Consider the following 16,675-nt stretch of genomic DNA (forward strand, 5'->3'; position numbering starts at 1 on the left):
CAGAGCCTGAGCTGGTCCAATCACTCCTTTATGCTCCCTGTGAATACACAGACCAGGCACAGAGCAGGCGAGGAGAAGGAATGCTGAAAAATTATAACCATAGACTCCTTTATGCTCCCTGTGAATGCACAGACCAGGCACAGAGCAGGCGAGGAGAAGGAATGCTGAAAAATTATAACCATAGATATTCATTTCAATACTTTTTAAATAACTAATTGCACTTATAGATTTTTCAAAAATTTAAAATTCCCAATTCCATCCTGAGTGACTTCTTATTTCTCTGATCCTTTTGCTCAATAAATGTAATCATTAATTCTCCCTTTACTGCACAGCTTGACTTTCTTGCAAAGATGTAATTAGATCAAGTCATTAACAGTAAATAAAGTTATACCTACTCAATAAATTGTGAACATGCACAGAGTTTATTCCGTATCCCTTCTAACTCTGATTTCCTGTAGATTTCTCTTAAAACGTTCCATGCCTCATCCCTATTCCCCCATCCTCCTCACCAACTTCAGATGGTCCCTTGGCTCCATGGGTCACAATTGTTGTGTCCCAAATACCTTTTCTACAGCTTTATTTTTTAGAGCCACTTTAGGTTATAGTACAATTGAGAAGGTAGAGATGTACCATATAACCTCTGCTCCAAAATATGCATACCCTCCCCCATTACCAACATCACTCACCAACGGGATGTATTTCTTAGCAAAGGTGAACCTGAGTTGACACATAATCACCTGCAGTCCAAAGTGTACAGTGTGGTTGTTCATTCTAAGGGTTTGGTCAAATGTATAATACCGTAAATCTATCGTTAGATCATAGAATACGTTTACTGCCCTAAAAGTCCTCTTAGGAACGGGCTCTTCCTATTCATCTTTTCCCCTCTCACCACCATCCCTGACAACCACTGACTTTTTAAAATGTCTCCATAATTTTGTCTTTCCCAGAATGCATACTGTTGTAATCCTCACTTTGACTTCTTTCACTTAGCAATATGCATTCAAGCTTCTTCCATGTGTGATCATGGCTTAATAGCCCATTTCTTTTTATCACTGAATAATACTCCATTGTCTGGATATGCCACAGTTTGTTTAACCATTTACCTACTAAAGCACATTTTATTCCTTTCAATTTTGGGCAATTATCAATAAAACTACTACAAATATGCATGCAGGGTTTTGTGTTTACATGTTTTCATTTCCTTTGGGTAAATACCAAGGGACACAATTGCTGAATCATATAGTAAGAATATACTTAGTGTAAGAAATCACCAAAGAGTTTTCCAAAGTGGTTAAACAACTTTGCAGCCCCATCAGCAATGAATGAAAATTACTGTTAATTCACACACTCACCAATATTTGGTAGTGTCAGCATTCCAGATTTTGGCTCTGTGAATAAGTATGTAGTGCTATCTTATTGTTGTTTTAATTTCCATTTTCCTTCTTCACATATGATGTGGAATATCTTTCTGTATGCTTATTTGTTATCTGTATGTCTTCTTTAGTGAGGTGTTAAGGTCTTTGGTGTATTTTTTAATCCGGTTATTTTCTTGTTATTGAGTTTGAAGAGTTCTTTCTATATTTTGAACTGACCATTACCAGATGTAGCTAATGTAGCTTTTGTGTGTGATTTGTCTTTTCATTCTCTTGACGTTATCTTTTGCAGAGCAGAAGTTTTTCATTTTACTGAAATATAGCCTATAGATTATTTCTTTCATAGCTTGTATCTATGAAGGTGTTGTATCTAAGAAGGCACTGTCAAAGAAGATATAACAATTATAAATATATATGTACCCAACATTGGAGTACTTCAATATGTAAGGCAAATACTAAAAAAGATAAAGGGAAAAACTAACAGTAACACAACAATAGTGGGGGACGTTAATGAAATTACAAGAAGCTTCCTCCTTGAAAGAAAAGCTATGATCAACCTGCTGCTGCTGCTGCTAAGTCGCTTCAGTCGTGTCCGACTCTGTGTGACCCCATAGACGGCAGCCCACCAGGCTCCCCCGTCCCTGGGATTCTCCAGGCAAGAACACTGGATTGGGTTGCCATTTCCTTCTCCAATGCATGAAAGTGAAAAGTGAAAGTGAAGTCACTCAGTTGTGCCCAACTCTTAGTGACCCCATGGACTGCAGCCTACCAGGCTCCTCCATCCATGGGATTTTCCAGGCAAGAGTACTGGAGTGGGGTGCCATTGCCTTCTCCAATGATAAACCTAGACAGCATATTAAAAAGCAGAGACATTACTTTGCCAACAAAGGTCCATCTAGTCAAGGCTTTGGTTTTTCCAGTAGTCATGTATGGATATGAGAGTTGGAGCATAACGCTGAGCACTGAAGATGCTTTTGAACTGTGGTGTTGGAGAAGACTCTTGAGAGTCCCTTGGACTGCAAGGAGATCCAACCAGTCCATCCTAAAGGAGATCAGTCCTGGGTGTTGATGGGACGGACTGATGTTGAAGCTGAAGCTCCAATACTTTGGCCACCTGATGTGAAGAGCTGACTCATTGGAAAAGACCCTGATGCTGGGAAAGATTGAGGGCAGGAGGAGAAGGGGATGACAGAGGATGAGATGGTTGGATGGCATAACTTACTCAATGGACATGGGTTTGGGTAGGCTCCGGGAGTTGGTGATTGACAGGGAGGCCTGTCGTACTGCAGTTCATGGGGTTGCAAAGAGTCGGACACGACTGAGTGACTGACTGAACTGAATGACTGAAGAACAGCAATGTCTATGTCTGCATTCCTAGTTTTGATAGAGGATATCCAGTTGTTTCAGCACCATTTGTTGAAGAGGCTATCTTTGCTGTTTTATACTGATTTTGCTCCACTGTCAAAGATTAGATGAGCATATTTATGGGCTCTATTTCTGAACTCTCTAGTTTCTCCCACAGATCTATTTGTCTTTTCTTTCACCAACACCATACTGTCTTTATTACTGTGGCTTTACGGTAAATCTTGAAGTTGGGTTACATCAATTCTCCAGCTTTCTTCTTCTCCTTCAATATTGTGTTGGCTATTCTTGGCTTTTACCTCTTTATAAAATTTAGAATCATTTTGTTTTTGCGTGCTTAGTTGCTTCAGTCGTGTGCAACTCTTTGCAGTCCCATAGACTGTAGCCCGCCAGGCTCCTCTGTCCATGGGGAGTCTCCAAGCAAGAATACTGAGTGGTTGCCATGCCTTCCTCTGGGGGATCTTCCCAACCCAGGGATGAACCCAGGAATCCGCATGGCAGGTGAGTTCTTTACCATCTGAGCCACCAGAGAAGCCCCATTTTGTTTACATCTATAGAATAACTCCCTGGCAATCTGGTCGGGATTGCATTGAATATACAGATCAAGTGAGAAGAAGTGATATCTCAACAATACTGAGGCCTCATATAGTGAACATACTATCTCTGCATTTATTTAGTTCTTTGATTTAATTCATCAGAGTTTAGTTTAGTTCAGTTGCTCAGTCGTGTCTGACTCTTTGAGACCTCATGGACGGCAGCATGCCAGGCCTTCCTGTCCGTCACCAACTCCTGGAGTTTACTCAAACTCATGTCCATCGAGTCAGTTATACCATCCAACCATCTCATCCTCTGTCATCCCCTTCTCCTCCAGCCCTCAATCTTTCCCAGCATCAGGGTCTTTTCCAATGAGTCAGCTCTTCGCATCAGGTGGCCAAAGTACTGGGGCTTCAGCTTCAACATCAGTCCGTCCCATGAACACCCAGGACTGATCTCCTTTAGGATGGACTGGTTGGATCTCCTTGCAGTCCAAGGGACTCTCAAGAGTCTTCTCCAACACCACAGTTCAAAAGCATCAATTCTCCGGTGCTCAGCTTTCTTTATAGTCCATCTCTCACATGCATACATGACCACTGGAAAAACCATAGCCTTGACTAGATGGACCTTTTTTGGCAAAATAATGTCTCTGCTTTTTAATATGCTGTCTAGGTTGGTCATAACTTTCCTCCCAAGGAGTAAGCCTCTTTTAATTGTAATCAGAGTTTGTAGTTTGCTCATATAAATTTTGTACGTGATGGTAGTTTACTTGCTAAGTCATGCCCAACTCACTGCAACCCTGTTGACTGTGGCCCTCCAGGCTCCTCTGTTTATGGGATTTCCCAGGCAAGAATACTGGAGTGGCTTGCCATTTCCTTCCCCACAGATCTTGTATATATTTTGTTAAATTTATACCTAAATAATTCATTTTGAAAATGCTAACATAAATGGTTTTGTGTTTTTAATTTCAATTTCCATTTGTTCACTGTTGATACATAAGAAAGTGATTGACTTTTAAAATTAACCTTGTATTCTGTGACCTTGTTATATTATTATAAATTCTTGGAGATATTTCTGTCTATTCTCTCAGATTTTTATATATAATCATGTCACCTGTAATAAGCACATTTTTACTTCCTTTATCCCAACCTGTATAACTTTTATTCTTTATTCTTGCCTTATTGAATTAACAAGGGCTATCAATACAATGTTGAAAAGGAATTGTGAAAGGAGAAATTCATGCCTTATATCTGTTTAGTGGGATAAACAGATAAACTTTCACTCATTTCTTCCCCAATGATATTCCTTGCTTCTATGTTGATTCAGGTTTATGACCTATATTATTTCCTTCCTCTCTGAAAAGTTTCTCAAGATTTATTACAAAAGAGGTATATCAGCAATAAATTCCTTCAATTTTCATTTGTCTTCTAAAGTCTTTATTTCTCCTTTATTTTTGAAGGATAATTTTCCGGTGTACAGAATTATAGATCAGTAGGTTTTTTTTTCTCTCAACACTTTCAACATTTCACTTCACTCCCCTCTTGCTTCTGTGGCTTCCAAAAAGTCAGATGAAATTATTTATCCCTCTATATACATAAGGTTCCTCACACACCAGGGCTCTTTTCAGAATTTCTTTATCTTTCATTTTCTGTAGCGTGAAAATAGAATGCCAATGTGTAAAGCTTGTTTGCTTTTGTTTGTCTTTTTTGTGTGTGTGGGAGGGTATTTATCTTGCTTGGTGTTCTCTGAGATTCTGGATCTGTGGTTTTCACTCATTGCTTCAATATGCCTTCTGTTCCTTTCTCTTTTTGTTCTCCTATTATTTCCATTGTATATGTATTGCATATTTTGTAGTTGTCCCATAGTCTTTGAATATTTTGTTCTTTTGTTTGTTTTGTTTTGAGTCTTTGTTCTCTTTGCTTTTCAATTTTGTAGATTTCTAATAAGATAACAAAAAGAGATTCTTTCCTCAGCCATGTCTAGTCTCCTAAGCCTATCAAGAACATTCTTGATTTCTATTACAATGTTTTGACCCCTAATGTTTCTTTCTGTTTCTTTCTGGTGATTTCCATCTCTCTGCTTACATTGTCCATATATTCTTACATTGTCCGTATATTCTTACATGCTGTCTATTTTATCCATTAGAGCCCTTAGCATTGCTTTAAATTATTAGTCTGATAATTTCACCATTCTTCTCATGTCTGGTTCTGACGCTTTTTATATTATATTTTGTCTCTTTGCAATTTTTTTTCTCTTGATGCCCAGACATGATGAAATGGGTAAAAGGATATGATGTAAAAAGACCCTTAGTAATGTGGTGGTGAGGTTTGGGAGAGAGGAGGCATTCTACAGTCTGTAGGCTGTGAATGTGTCAGTCTTTTAGAAAGCCTGTGCCCTTGGGTTGTGAATTTCACAAGTGTTTCTTAGGGTTTTTCTTCCCACTTATATGGAACAAGATGGCTAGGCTGGGCTAGATTGGATATTTCCCTTTTCCCAATTCAGTTATACTCCAATAAAACTCCATCAGGTTAGGCTCTGGTTAACCAGTTTTCCCTAAGGTCAGGCTTTGTTAAGAAGAGCAGAGTGCTGTGGTGTATTTAAAAATGGCTTCTCCCCTGACCAGAAGCCCAAGGAGATTTTTCTCTGATACTTACTATGAAAAACCTAGGCAAGATCCTGGAGGTAAATCTTACAATGTTATAAAGGCCCCCCTAAGACTGAGTTGATGAAAGTGAAAGTGGAGAGTAAAAAAGTTGGCTTAAAGCTCAACATTCAGAAAACGAAGATCATGGCATCTGGTCCCGTCACTTCATGGGAAATAGATGGGGAAACAGTGGAAACAGTGTCAGACTTTATTTTTGGGGGCTCCAAAATCACTACAGATGGTGACTATAGCCATGAAATTAAAAGATGCTTACTCCTTGGAATAAAAGTTATGACCAACCTAGACAGCATATTCAAAAGCAGAGACATTATTTGCCAACAAAGGTCCATTTAGTCAAGGCTATGGTTTTTCCTGTGGTCATGTATGGATGTGAGAGTTGGACTGTGAAGAAGGCTGAGCGCCAAAAAATTGATGCTTTTGAACTGTGGTGTTGGAGAAGACTCTTGAGAGTCCCTTGGACTGCAAGGACATCCAACCAGTCCATTCTGAAGGAGATCAGCCCTGGGATTTCTTTGGAGGGAATGATGCTGAAGCTGAAACTCCAGTACTTTGGCCACCTCATGCGAAGAGTTGACTCATTGGAAAAGACTGTGATGCTAGGAGGGATTGGGGGCAGGAGGAGAAGGGGATGACAGAGGATGAGATGGCTGGGTGACATCACTGACTCGATGGAGGTGAGTCTCAGTGAACTCCGGGAGTTGGTGATGGACAGGGAGGCCTGGTGTGCTGCGATTCATGGGGTCGCAAAGACATGACTGGGCAACTGAACTAAACTGAAGACTGAGTTCCTCTGAAGATTTTAACTGAGTTGTCTATACGAGGCTTCCAACAATTTGTCAGAGTTCATATTTTTGTACCCTAGCACTGGTTCCCAAAGAAGTTTCGACTCCTGAGCCTCATTTCTGGTAAACCCTGACTCACTGTATTTATCTGTTTTCAATCTTGCAGGCTGTTGTCTGTCCTATGCCCTCTCTTTTTTTATGGATACAAGAAGAGTTGTAGATATTACAGTTTGTACACTTTTTTACTTTCAAGGAAAGAGTGGTGACTTCCCAGCTCCTCACATGTAGAACTACCCTTGCTTACTTTCTACCTCTCTGTGAAATAGATGACATCTAGCTACTGTTCAAGAGTTTTAAGTGACTTTTCCCTAGATTCCTGTAGCTCAAAAGTAATAAGACAAGGATTATATCCCAGGTCATTAGACATTAATTCTTTCCACATTTAACATATTTCTTCTCTTCTGTAGATTTTAAAATACATTTGTGACTATTAATCCTTGGTTGAATGAAATTAAAAGGTAAAATCAGTGTTAACCTATATGGTAACTTGGAGAAAGAAATGGCAACCCGTTCCAGCATTCTTGCCTGGAGAATTCCATGGACAGAAACCACAGTCCATGGAGTCACAAAGAGTCGAACACAACTGGGTGAATAAAAAAAAAATGGTAGAGCCTTTTCTTCTGCAGAATATGATTGCATCACTATGGCCTATAATACAATCTACAATCCCTGCTTGGACTGTAGATGATTAAGCCATAATTAATACATATAGGATCAGATAGTAAATTATCTGCTTATTCAATGCAGCAGAGATTTTTTTAAAAAACTGGTCATTGGAATATAACCAGGAAGAAAAATAATTATTTTTACTTCTTCTAAGAGAAAAAGTCATATAATAATTTGATTATAGTATATGTTATTGATCATTGATTATAACAGAAATTAATTTAGTTAAATAATCTGGATAAGGTACTCAATACAGAAATTGGGGTTTATTTATCTATTTATTTTTAATTTTAGTCTCTGGGCCATTTTCCATCTATCTCTGGAATTTTTTTTCTCTGTTTCTTTGACTGCGTCCTCTTTCTGCTCACACTGGGTGAGTGGGAGCATTTCCAAGTGATTCGTTCTCAGATCTCTGCTCTACACGTTAGATAACTCTGATATCTTAGAACTCAACACTAATGACATGATATCATCACTATTTGTAACATTCCTACACTGGTCTCCATTTCTGACTTATATCTGTAATAGTAATCACACGTCTCCATAAATAAAACACATGTAAAATTCATAAAGTAAATGTCTAGCCTAATTTAGAGATCTTTTCTCTATTTTGTTTTATGTATGATAAAATGTTTTTATTGATGACACAAAATCTTTCAGTTGCTAACATCTGTATTTAAGCAAATTCTTATTCCCTTTTAATTTTCATATGCTTGCAATTCTCATGACTGTTCAATCCATGTTTAACATGCTGTTATCATCTTTATTGTCCATAACTTTCATCATTACTACTTTAATAGTATTCATGTATTTTCATTACCTGAATTTGCCCCCTGGGTGCTTAATTCTGTTCATTAATTCTCTCCATAGTTCTAGTTTGCTGATCTATTTCTGATTCCCTGCCATAATATTAATATTTCTGAAACAATTACTTCCATATTTACCTCTTTATCAGTCAGGGGTGAAATACCACAGTAATATGAAAAGAATTGAATGAAGAAACTACTTATTAGGATATAGGGAGATCAAATGTGAGTATGTATTATCCAGGGGCTATGAAAGATGTGCACAGGCATTCTGAGCCCCTGAAGACTAGGTGAAATGTGTGTGTGGAGAGGTCCACTGAAATGCACTGTGACCTTCAGATGGGAGCCTCAGCTACTGACACTGCAGAGTGGGAATCAGGAACAAATACTCTGACCTCCACTCTCCTGCTCTTTCTGGTCTCCACGGATTGAATCCAATTGCAGGCCAGTGGGCAAAAGAGCCCTTGGATTTAATCCCTACAAGCTAGCCTTGGGGTGAAAAGTAAAGGATAGAAGGATAGAAGGTGACTCTGGGGAGTAAGGGAGAAGGATAACTGTCCAAACTTTGTTGCCTTGTTAACTTTTCAGCTTATCATTTAGATGCCCTTGGACATCTGGCTTAGTCTTACCTTTTCACTTTCTATTTACTCCTTCTTTAGCTCTGCCCTTTATCCATTTACCACTGAATTTTCTAAACTTCACAGCTGCCAAGTATGTGTTTATTTTCATATCTAAATCATTGCTCAAAACAGGATTCTTCACACACACACAAAATATGTGCCCTCTCCCTTACTTTATAATCAAATCTTATCTTTTAAAAGTTATCACAAATTCCTCCTTCTCAACAAGCATTATTTGACATTAAACCCATAGTGTCTACCCTGCCTCTGAAATGCTGTAGAACTTCTTTGTCCCAGTTAATTTAGCACTCCATAAAGATTATCTCATGTTGTCATATAATTTCTATGTGTACATATATTGAGCACCCAGTCAAATTATAAATAAATATAAAATAATTATTAAAATAATTATAAATTATTTCTTTAGAGGCAAGAAATGTTCCTCTAAGCTTGCGGTTCTCCATAACATGTAAGAAAGTTTTATGAATATTGCATATTAGACTTCAAATTTGAGAACAACAACAAAAATTGAACTCATTTTTATTTTCTCAATACTCAGCAGTCAGTACACACACAACACGGATGCTTAATTAAGGTTTGTTGAATTAACAGTATTAAAATAACCAGTGAAAGAATAAATTATGTGCTTCTATTAACTTATTCTCTAGGTAAAATAGTTAATTGCTTTTCTGATTATAAGATATTTACAGAGTGTAGCTATGAAATTGTCTTTCTTTGTGTACATATAATAGTTGAAATAAAAACATAATTGATTTTGAATAATGTTAAAACTCATTATAATAACAAAATATTGAAAGTCAACTATCATTGATATTAAATAGTGAATCAATTTCATAGAATTGGATAAAATGAAAAAGTATACTTTGTTTCATGTTTAAGTAAGAATGCAAAGAAAAAGCCTTTTCCTTTTTCCTTTGTAAAATCTGGTATATCTTGAACCACAATTGAACCACCACTTCAGTTCAGTTCAGTCATTCAGTTGTGTCCAACTCTTTGCAACCCCATGAATCGCAGCACACCAGGCCTCCCTCTATCACCATAGTTGTCATAAAAATGAATATAACTCTGGTTATAAGAGCATAGAAAAACTAGAAATGAATGTCAGGAGGCACACCAGGGACTTAATCTAATTTAAATGTCTTTATGTGTTTGTTCTTCCATAAAATATACTCACATTATTATCAATTTATGTGGAAATACGTGAATCTGCTAATCAAATGTTTTAATCAAAATGGATTCCACAAGGATCATTTTCAAATCACCAATTGAGAAATAGTTTCTGCAAAGAAAACTTATTCAAGGTGTAATATTAGAAAGAAAAGTATAGAAGTTGTTGATGTAAGAGATGGGAACAAGTCCACATGGGGAGCATGAAGGATTATATCCCAAACTTCTGATTGTATATGGTGGTCTTCAAATGACCAAAGAGTATAGTTAGAAAAATTGTGTGATTGAACACATTTCCGGCCATCTGCTGTAGAGATGCACCATAACATTCGGAAAGAATAAATGCTAACTTGCGCCTAGACAGAAGCGGTCATTTCAGTTCCTAAGAAAAAAAAATCTCGTATTACAAAGGCACCAGTCATGGTCAATGCTCAAAATATCAGGAAGACAACACCACAAAAATGAAGGTACTGAAATTACACTAATGGTCTCAAGGGTCTTGTCTTCATGGAGAACTTTGTCTATGTATGGTATCTATGTCTATTTAGCATCCTTGCTTGGGAAATCCCATGGACAGAGGAGCCCGGTGGGCTGCAGTACATGGAGTCGCAAAAGAGTCGGACACAACTTAGTGACTAAACCACAACAGAATTATTAAAAGGTTTTGCATAATCCCAAACTAACTTCTGAGAATTTTGTGTCAGAAATATATACATCTGTTCAACAGCACTTCCACTCTCCTGCCTTACTTGCTAACAGAAACCTGGTTTCTTTAAGGCATGAGGTTTCAAAGTGCCTGGGGATCATGGATTAAGCCCATGGTGCTGAAGGCTGATTGTTCTAGGCTAATAGGGTGATAAATTCACTCTTATCAATTCTGAGTTGAAAGGTGGACTGTCTTAGTCCATCAGGCTGCTGTAACAAAATGCCACAGACTGTGTGGCTTTTAAAGAAGAGACATTGCCCATAGTTCTGGAAGCTGAAAGTCTGAGATCAAGGTGCAAGCATGGCAGTGAAAGCCTTCTTCTAGGTTGCAAAATTCTTGTATTCTCATATGATAGAAGACAGTTGAGAGGTCTCTCCAAGCCACTTTTACAGGCTCAGTATCATTCAAAGTGCTCTACTCTTATAACCTAAAGGCCCTACTTCTTAATACCATCACCCTGGGTGTTAATATTTCAGCATATGCATTTTCAGTTCAGTTCAGTCTCTCAGTCGTGTCCGACTCTTTGCAACCCCATGAATCGCAGCACGCCAGGCCTCCCTGTCCATCACCAACTCCCAGAGTTCATTCAGACTCACGTCCATCAAGTCAGTGATGCCATCCAACTATCTCATCCTCTGTCATCCCCTTCTCCTCCTGCCCCCAATCCCTCCCAGCATTAGAGTCTTTTCCAATGAGTCAGCTCTTCGCATGAGGTGGCCAAAGTACTGGAGTTTCAGTTTTAGCATCGTTCCCTCCAAAGAAATCCCAGGGCTGATCTCCTTCAGAATGGACTGGTTGGATCTCCTTGCAGTCCAAGGGACTCTCAAGAGTCTTCTCCAACACCACAGTTCACAAGCATCAATTCTTCGGCGCTCAGCCTTCTTCACAGTCCAACTCTCACATCCATACATGACCACAGGAAAAACCATAGCATTTTAAGAGAATACAAACATTCAGACCACGGACCTATGACCCTGTCTTGCCAGTGAGACAGGAGTGGAGGTTTGTGCCATCTGGGCTTTTTGTGGAAATGTTTTCTCCACTAATGAAAGGACACGTGCTGTGCCACCCCATGTCTGGAAGAGTGAAAACAACTGAGGGAGAAAGGCAGCATTCTAAGAATGGCAGCACCAAAATGGCAAGGACCCAACAGAAGCAGAGGAGATTAAGAAGAGGTGGCAAGAATACACAGAACTGTACAAAAAGCCAATGATCTGGCTAGCCGTGATGGTGTGGTCACCCACCTAGAGCCATACATCCTGTGAAGTCAAGTGAGCCTGAGGACGCATTACCATGAACAAAGACAGAGGAGGCTATGGAATTCCATCTGCGCTATTTCAAATCTTAAAAGATGATGCTGTTAAAATGCCTCATTCAGTATGCCAGAAAATTTGGAAAACCTAGCAGTGGCCACAGGACTGGCAAAGGTCAGTTTTTATTTCAACTGCAAAGAAGGGCAATATCAAAGAATGTTCAAACTACCATACAGTTGTATTCATTTCACATGTCAGCAAAGCAATGCTCAATATCCTTCCAGCGAGGTTTCAACAGTACTTGAACTGAAAACTTCCAGATGATTTAGAAAAGGCAGAGGAGCCAGAGGTCAAATTGTCAACATCCATTAGATCATAGAAAGAGCTAAAGAATTCCAGAAAACATCTTCTGTTTCATTGACTACACTAAAGCCTCTGACTATGGATCACAGCAAACTGTGGAAAATTCTTTAAGAGATGGGAATACCAGCCCACCTCACCTGCCTCCTGAGAAACCCGTATGCAGGTCAAGAAAGAGCAGTTAGAACTGGGCATGGAACAATGGACTGGTTCAGTTGAGAAAGGAGTACATTAAGGCTGGATATCTTCACCCTGCTTAGTTAACTTATATGCAGAGTGGTGGTGGTGGTGGTGGATCTTCTATCCATGGGGTTCTCCAGGCAAGAATACTGGAGTGGGTTGACATTTCCTTCTCCAAGGAATCTTCCCAACCCAGGAATCAAACCCAGGCCCCCTGCATTGCAGGCAGATTCTTTACTGACTGAGCTTCAAGGGAAGCCACATCATGCAAAATGTCAGGCTGGATCACAGGCTGGAATCAAGATTGCTGGGAAAAATATCAACAACCTGGGATATGCAGATGATACCACTCTAATGGCAAAAAGCAAAGAGGAACTAAAGAATCCTTTCCTGAGGGTGAAAGAGGAGAGTGAAAAAGCTGGCTTGAAACTCAGCATCAAAAACTAAGATCATAGCATCTGGTCCCATTATTTTATGGCAAATAAAAGGGGGAAAAGTGGAAACAGTGACAGGTTTTATTTTCTAGGGCTCCAAAATCACTGGGGATGATGACTGCAGCCATGAAATTAAAAGACACTTGCTCCTTGAGAGAAAAACTATGACAAACCTAGACAGTGTATTAAAATCCAGAGTCATCACTTTGTTGACAAAAGTCTGTAGGAGAACTCTTGAGAGTCCCTTGGACAGCAAGATCAAACTAGTCCATCCTAAAGGAAATCAACCCTGAATATTCGCTGGAAGGACTGATGCTAAAGCTGAAGCTCCAATCCTTTGGCAACCTGTTCCAAAGACCTGCCTCACTGGAAAAGACCCTGCTGCTGGGAAAGATTGAAGGCAAGAGGAGAAGAGGGTAACAGAGGATGAGATGGTTTGATAGCATCACCTACTCAATGGACATGGGTCTGAGGAAAGTCCAGGAGATAGTGAAGGACAGGGAAGCTTGGTACGCTACAGTCCATGGGGTCACTAAGAGTTGGACATGACTTAGTGACTGAACAACAATAATAAACCACAGTTAAAATATTAAAAGCAACAGGAGAAAATAGACAAATAATATACAAGGGAACTCCCATAAAGTTATTAGTTGATTTCTCAATGGAAAGTCTACAAGCCAAAAGAAAATGGCACGATATATTTAAAGTGATGAGAAGGAAGAAATTACAACCAGGAATACTTTACCAAGCAGGACTTTTATTCCGATTTGATAGAGAAATCAAAAGCATTACAAACAAGCAAAAATTAATAGAATTCAGTGCCATCAAACCAGCTTTGCAACAATTGCTAAAGGAACCTCTCTAGACAGGAAACACAAAAGAAGAAAAAGACCTACAAAAAATAAACCCAGAACAATTAAGAAATGGAAATAGGACCATTCATATCAATAATCACCTAAATGAAAATTGATTAAATGTACCAACCAAAAGACAAAGACTGGTTGGATGCATGAAAACGTGTGCATGTATACACTTTCACCTAACACATCACTCTACCCAACCTCCCAAATTGTATGTAATTATTTTATATTGTTAGGTTAGTCATGTTTCTGATATGACTTTCAAATGTAATTGTCTTTTATTTTTTGTCTGTTGATTGTGAAAACTGGTAAAACATATTTTTCTACTGTAACTAAGTAACTATTACTCATTTTAATACCATCGTATCATGATTTGTCAGTAGAAAATGATAGAATTCTATATCACTAAAGCTAACATTTAATAGGAAAATCAGTAATCATTTTTTAAAATCCAGATGCATATAAGAATTATCCTGGAATTTTTTGAAAAAATGCAAATGCTCAAGTATTGTTTTTTCTCCAACACCCCAGGTTGATTCTAATGAGCAGCCATGTTTAAAAATGACTGGACTATATGATAACCTTTATTCTTATCTAGTTTGTTTCACTCTTTAAATTTAATTTTCCACACTCTCATTTAATTTAGTTAATGTTTTCCAAGTTTTCTGTCTCATTTTTGATGTTTTTTTCTCAAATGTAGTAGAAAAACTTTTAATGTATTTAAAAAACATACTTTTTAGGTAGCATATATTTTTGCCTAACAAAAATCTATCACATGTGGTTCCACTTGTCTGAATAAGTATGAATAGAATGTCAGATTTCTAATTTATATTTACTCAAAATTTTGATATATTTCCATTTATTCTGGCATCTAGTATTACTGCTAAAATCTAGAAAGCTTATTATCTTAGTCATTTAAGAAAATAATTGAAAGAGGTTTGAAACTTGTAATCCAGTTCTGAGAATATAAAGAAATACTGTGTTGTAAAAAAAAAAAAAAAAAAAAAAGGATATGACACAGTATTACTAACTAAAGTACAGATTTTGTTCAAATTTCACAAAATTTTATGTTACTGTCCATTATTTGTTTTCACACTTTATTCAAGATTCCACATTCTGTTTAGTTGCATTGAGCAGCTTTAGCTGAAGTCAACAAATTCTGATAAATTTTCTTTTCATTTTTACTGTTACAAATATTTTCTAATTTTCCTTGTTATGGCTTCTTAGCCTATCATTTAAAACTGGACATTTAATTTCCAAACACATGGGGTTTTAAAGTATCTGACATTAATTTCTCATTTCAGTGCTTTCTTCTCTGCAACCGCCCTATGTGTTTTTCAGTTTTTTAAGTTTACTGATGCTTTCAATGACTAAGTCAAAGATTTCTCTTGGTAAATGTCACACCGCATGTGAAAATATGAAGATTATTTTCAGATATCTTTGATATTGATTTCTAACATAATAACTTTAGATGATGAAATTTTACATTGTTTTCTGTTCCTGTATATATTCCAGTGTCTCTTGATTTATAGTTTGTGGGAACTTAAATAGAATTTGTATCTTGCTGTTTTGTGAAAACTGTATAAATTTTAATTATGTTGAATTTGCTCATAGTGCTTTTCAAGCCTACTATTTCCTTCTTTTCTATTTATTCTACTAATCTTTGAGAGTTTGGTATTGAAACTCTAACTAAAAATCTTAATTTATCTACTAAAAATAATTATAATATATAGCAAAAATGTATGCTACTTTGTTCTGTATTTCCCAAGTAAGTCTTCTATAAATGTGTCATCATACTATCATAATTAAAAATATCATATAGGCAGCATAATTTTTACTTTTTCTAACTTATTTTCAAACAATAGTTTGTTTTCTATGATTTAAGGTTAATTTTTAGTTATACCACATATTTTAACTGTGAAAATAGAAGGTCTCTACATGATAAGAAATACCTTCATGTTTTAAATCCATCACAAGCTATTTATGTTGAATTTTTTAATGATTGGAGAAACAATTGTATGTTAAGTTCCCATCTTTTTTCACTGACTTTTTGGTTTTTAACTTTTAAATAATCTAATATTTAACATTTCAAGAACAAAATACTGCACATATTTTAAATTTAGATAAAATAAATGTAATCTGTAAAAACAGTAGCAGTACATACAAGTTAAATTTGATTTATTCTTATTGAACACCTTAAAAGTTTATGGAATGCTAGGCAACAGAGAAATATAAACTCCCCAACCTCAAGGAAGTCACCTTAACATGCAGAGTTGAGACAGGGGTTCAGAAAGACCAACCTCTAAGATAGCAGAAAACCATCTAAGACCATCCCTAAATGAATGAAATAAGAGAAGGAGGGGATCAGAATTCTGGATGAAGAATGTATCCCTGACAAGTATTTTGATATGGAGAGGCAGTAAAAGGAAGACAACCAGCTTAGAGAACAGCATACCTGGAAGATCAGGCAACCTTTACTTTCAGAAATCTGGAGACCTGGAAATTAAATATCCTGAAATTCTTTATGCTTATCAAACATGACTTTGTTTTAGTCTTCAGGATATCCCAATATTCTGCTTGCCCTATAGCTTAAAATTATTTGGAATAAATTACCATTTGAAAATATTGGTTGAGCTTTATTCTGGATCTAGAGATGAAATTGCTATTCAACTATCATATTAAAATGATGTATTATTTCTCCAGTGGGAACAACCATTTATCACTGCTTCTGAAGTCCCCCCAAATTTATACAAATATCTGATGAAGCTTGAAATGTTTTGGACAGTATGAATAAGAGCCTCATGGCTTAATTACCCTCAGATATAA

The 16,675-nt window shown here is 37.2% G+C and overlaps 1 protein-coding gene across 1 annotated transcript in view; it reads right to left on the reverse strand.

Moving 5' to 3' along the window:
* CNBD1 (cyclic nucleotide binding domain containing 1) overlaps nt 1-16,675 on the reverse strand; it is a 501,194-nt gene that overhangs the window by 187,419 nt on the left and 297,100 nt on the right. The window contains exons 7-8 of the mRNA XM_027560651.1: nt 8,582-8,600; nt 2,924-2,931 (exon numbers count right to left, since the gene is read on the reverse strand). Coding sequence (XP_027416452.1) covers nt 2,924-2,931; nt 8,582-8,600 — 27 coding nt within the window. The remainder of the gene's footprint in view (nt 1-2,923; nt 2,932-8,581; nt 8,601-16,675) is intronic.

Source organism: Bos indicus x Bos taurus, chromosome 14 (assembly GCF_003369695.1).
Source record: "Bos indicus x Bos taurus breed Angus x Brahman F1 hybrid chromosome 14, Bos_hybrid_MaternalHap_v2.0, whole genome shotgun sequence".
NCBI classification, from domain to species: domain Eukaryota; kingdom Metazoa; phylum Chordata; class Mammalia; order Artiodactyla; family Bovidae; genus Bos; species Bos indicus x Bos taurus.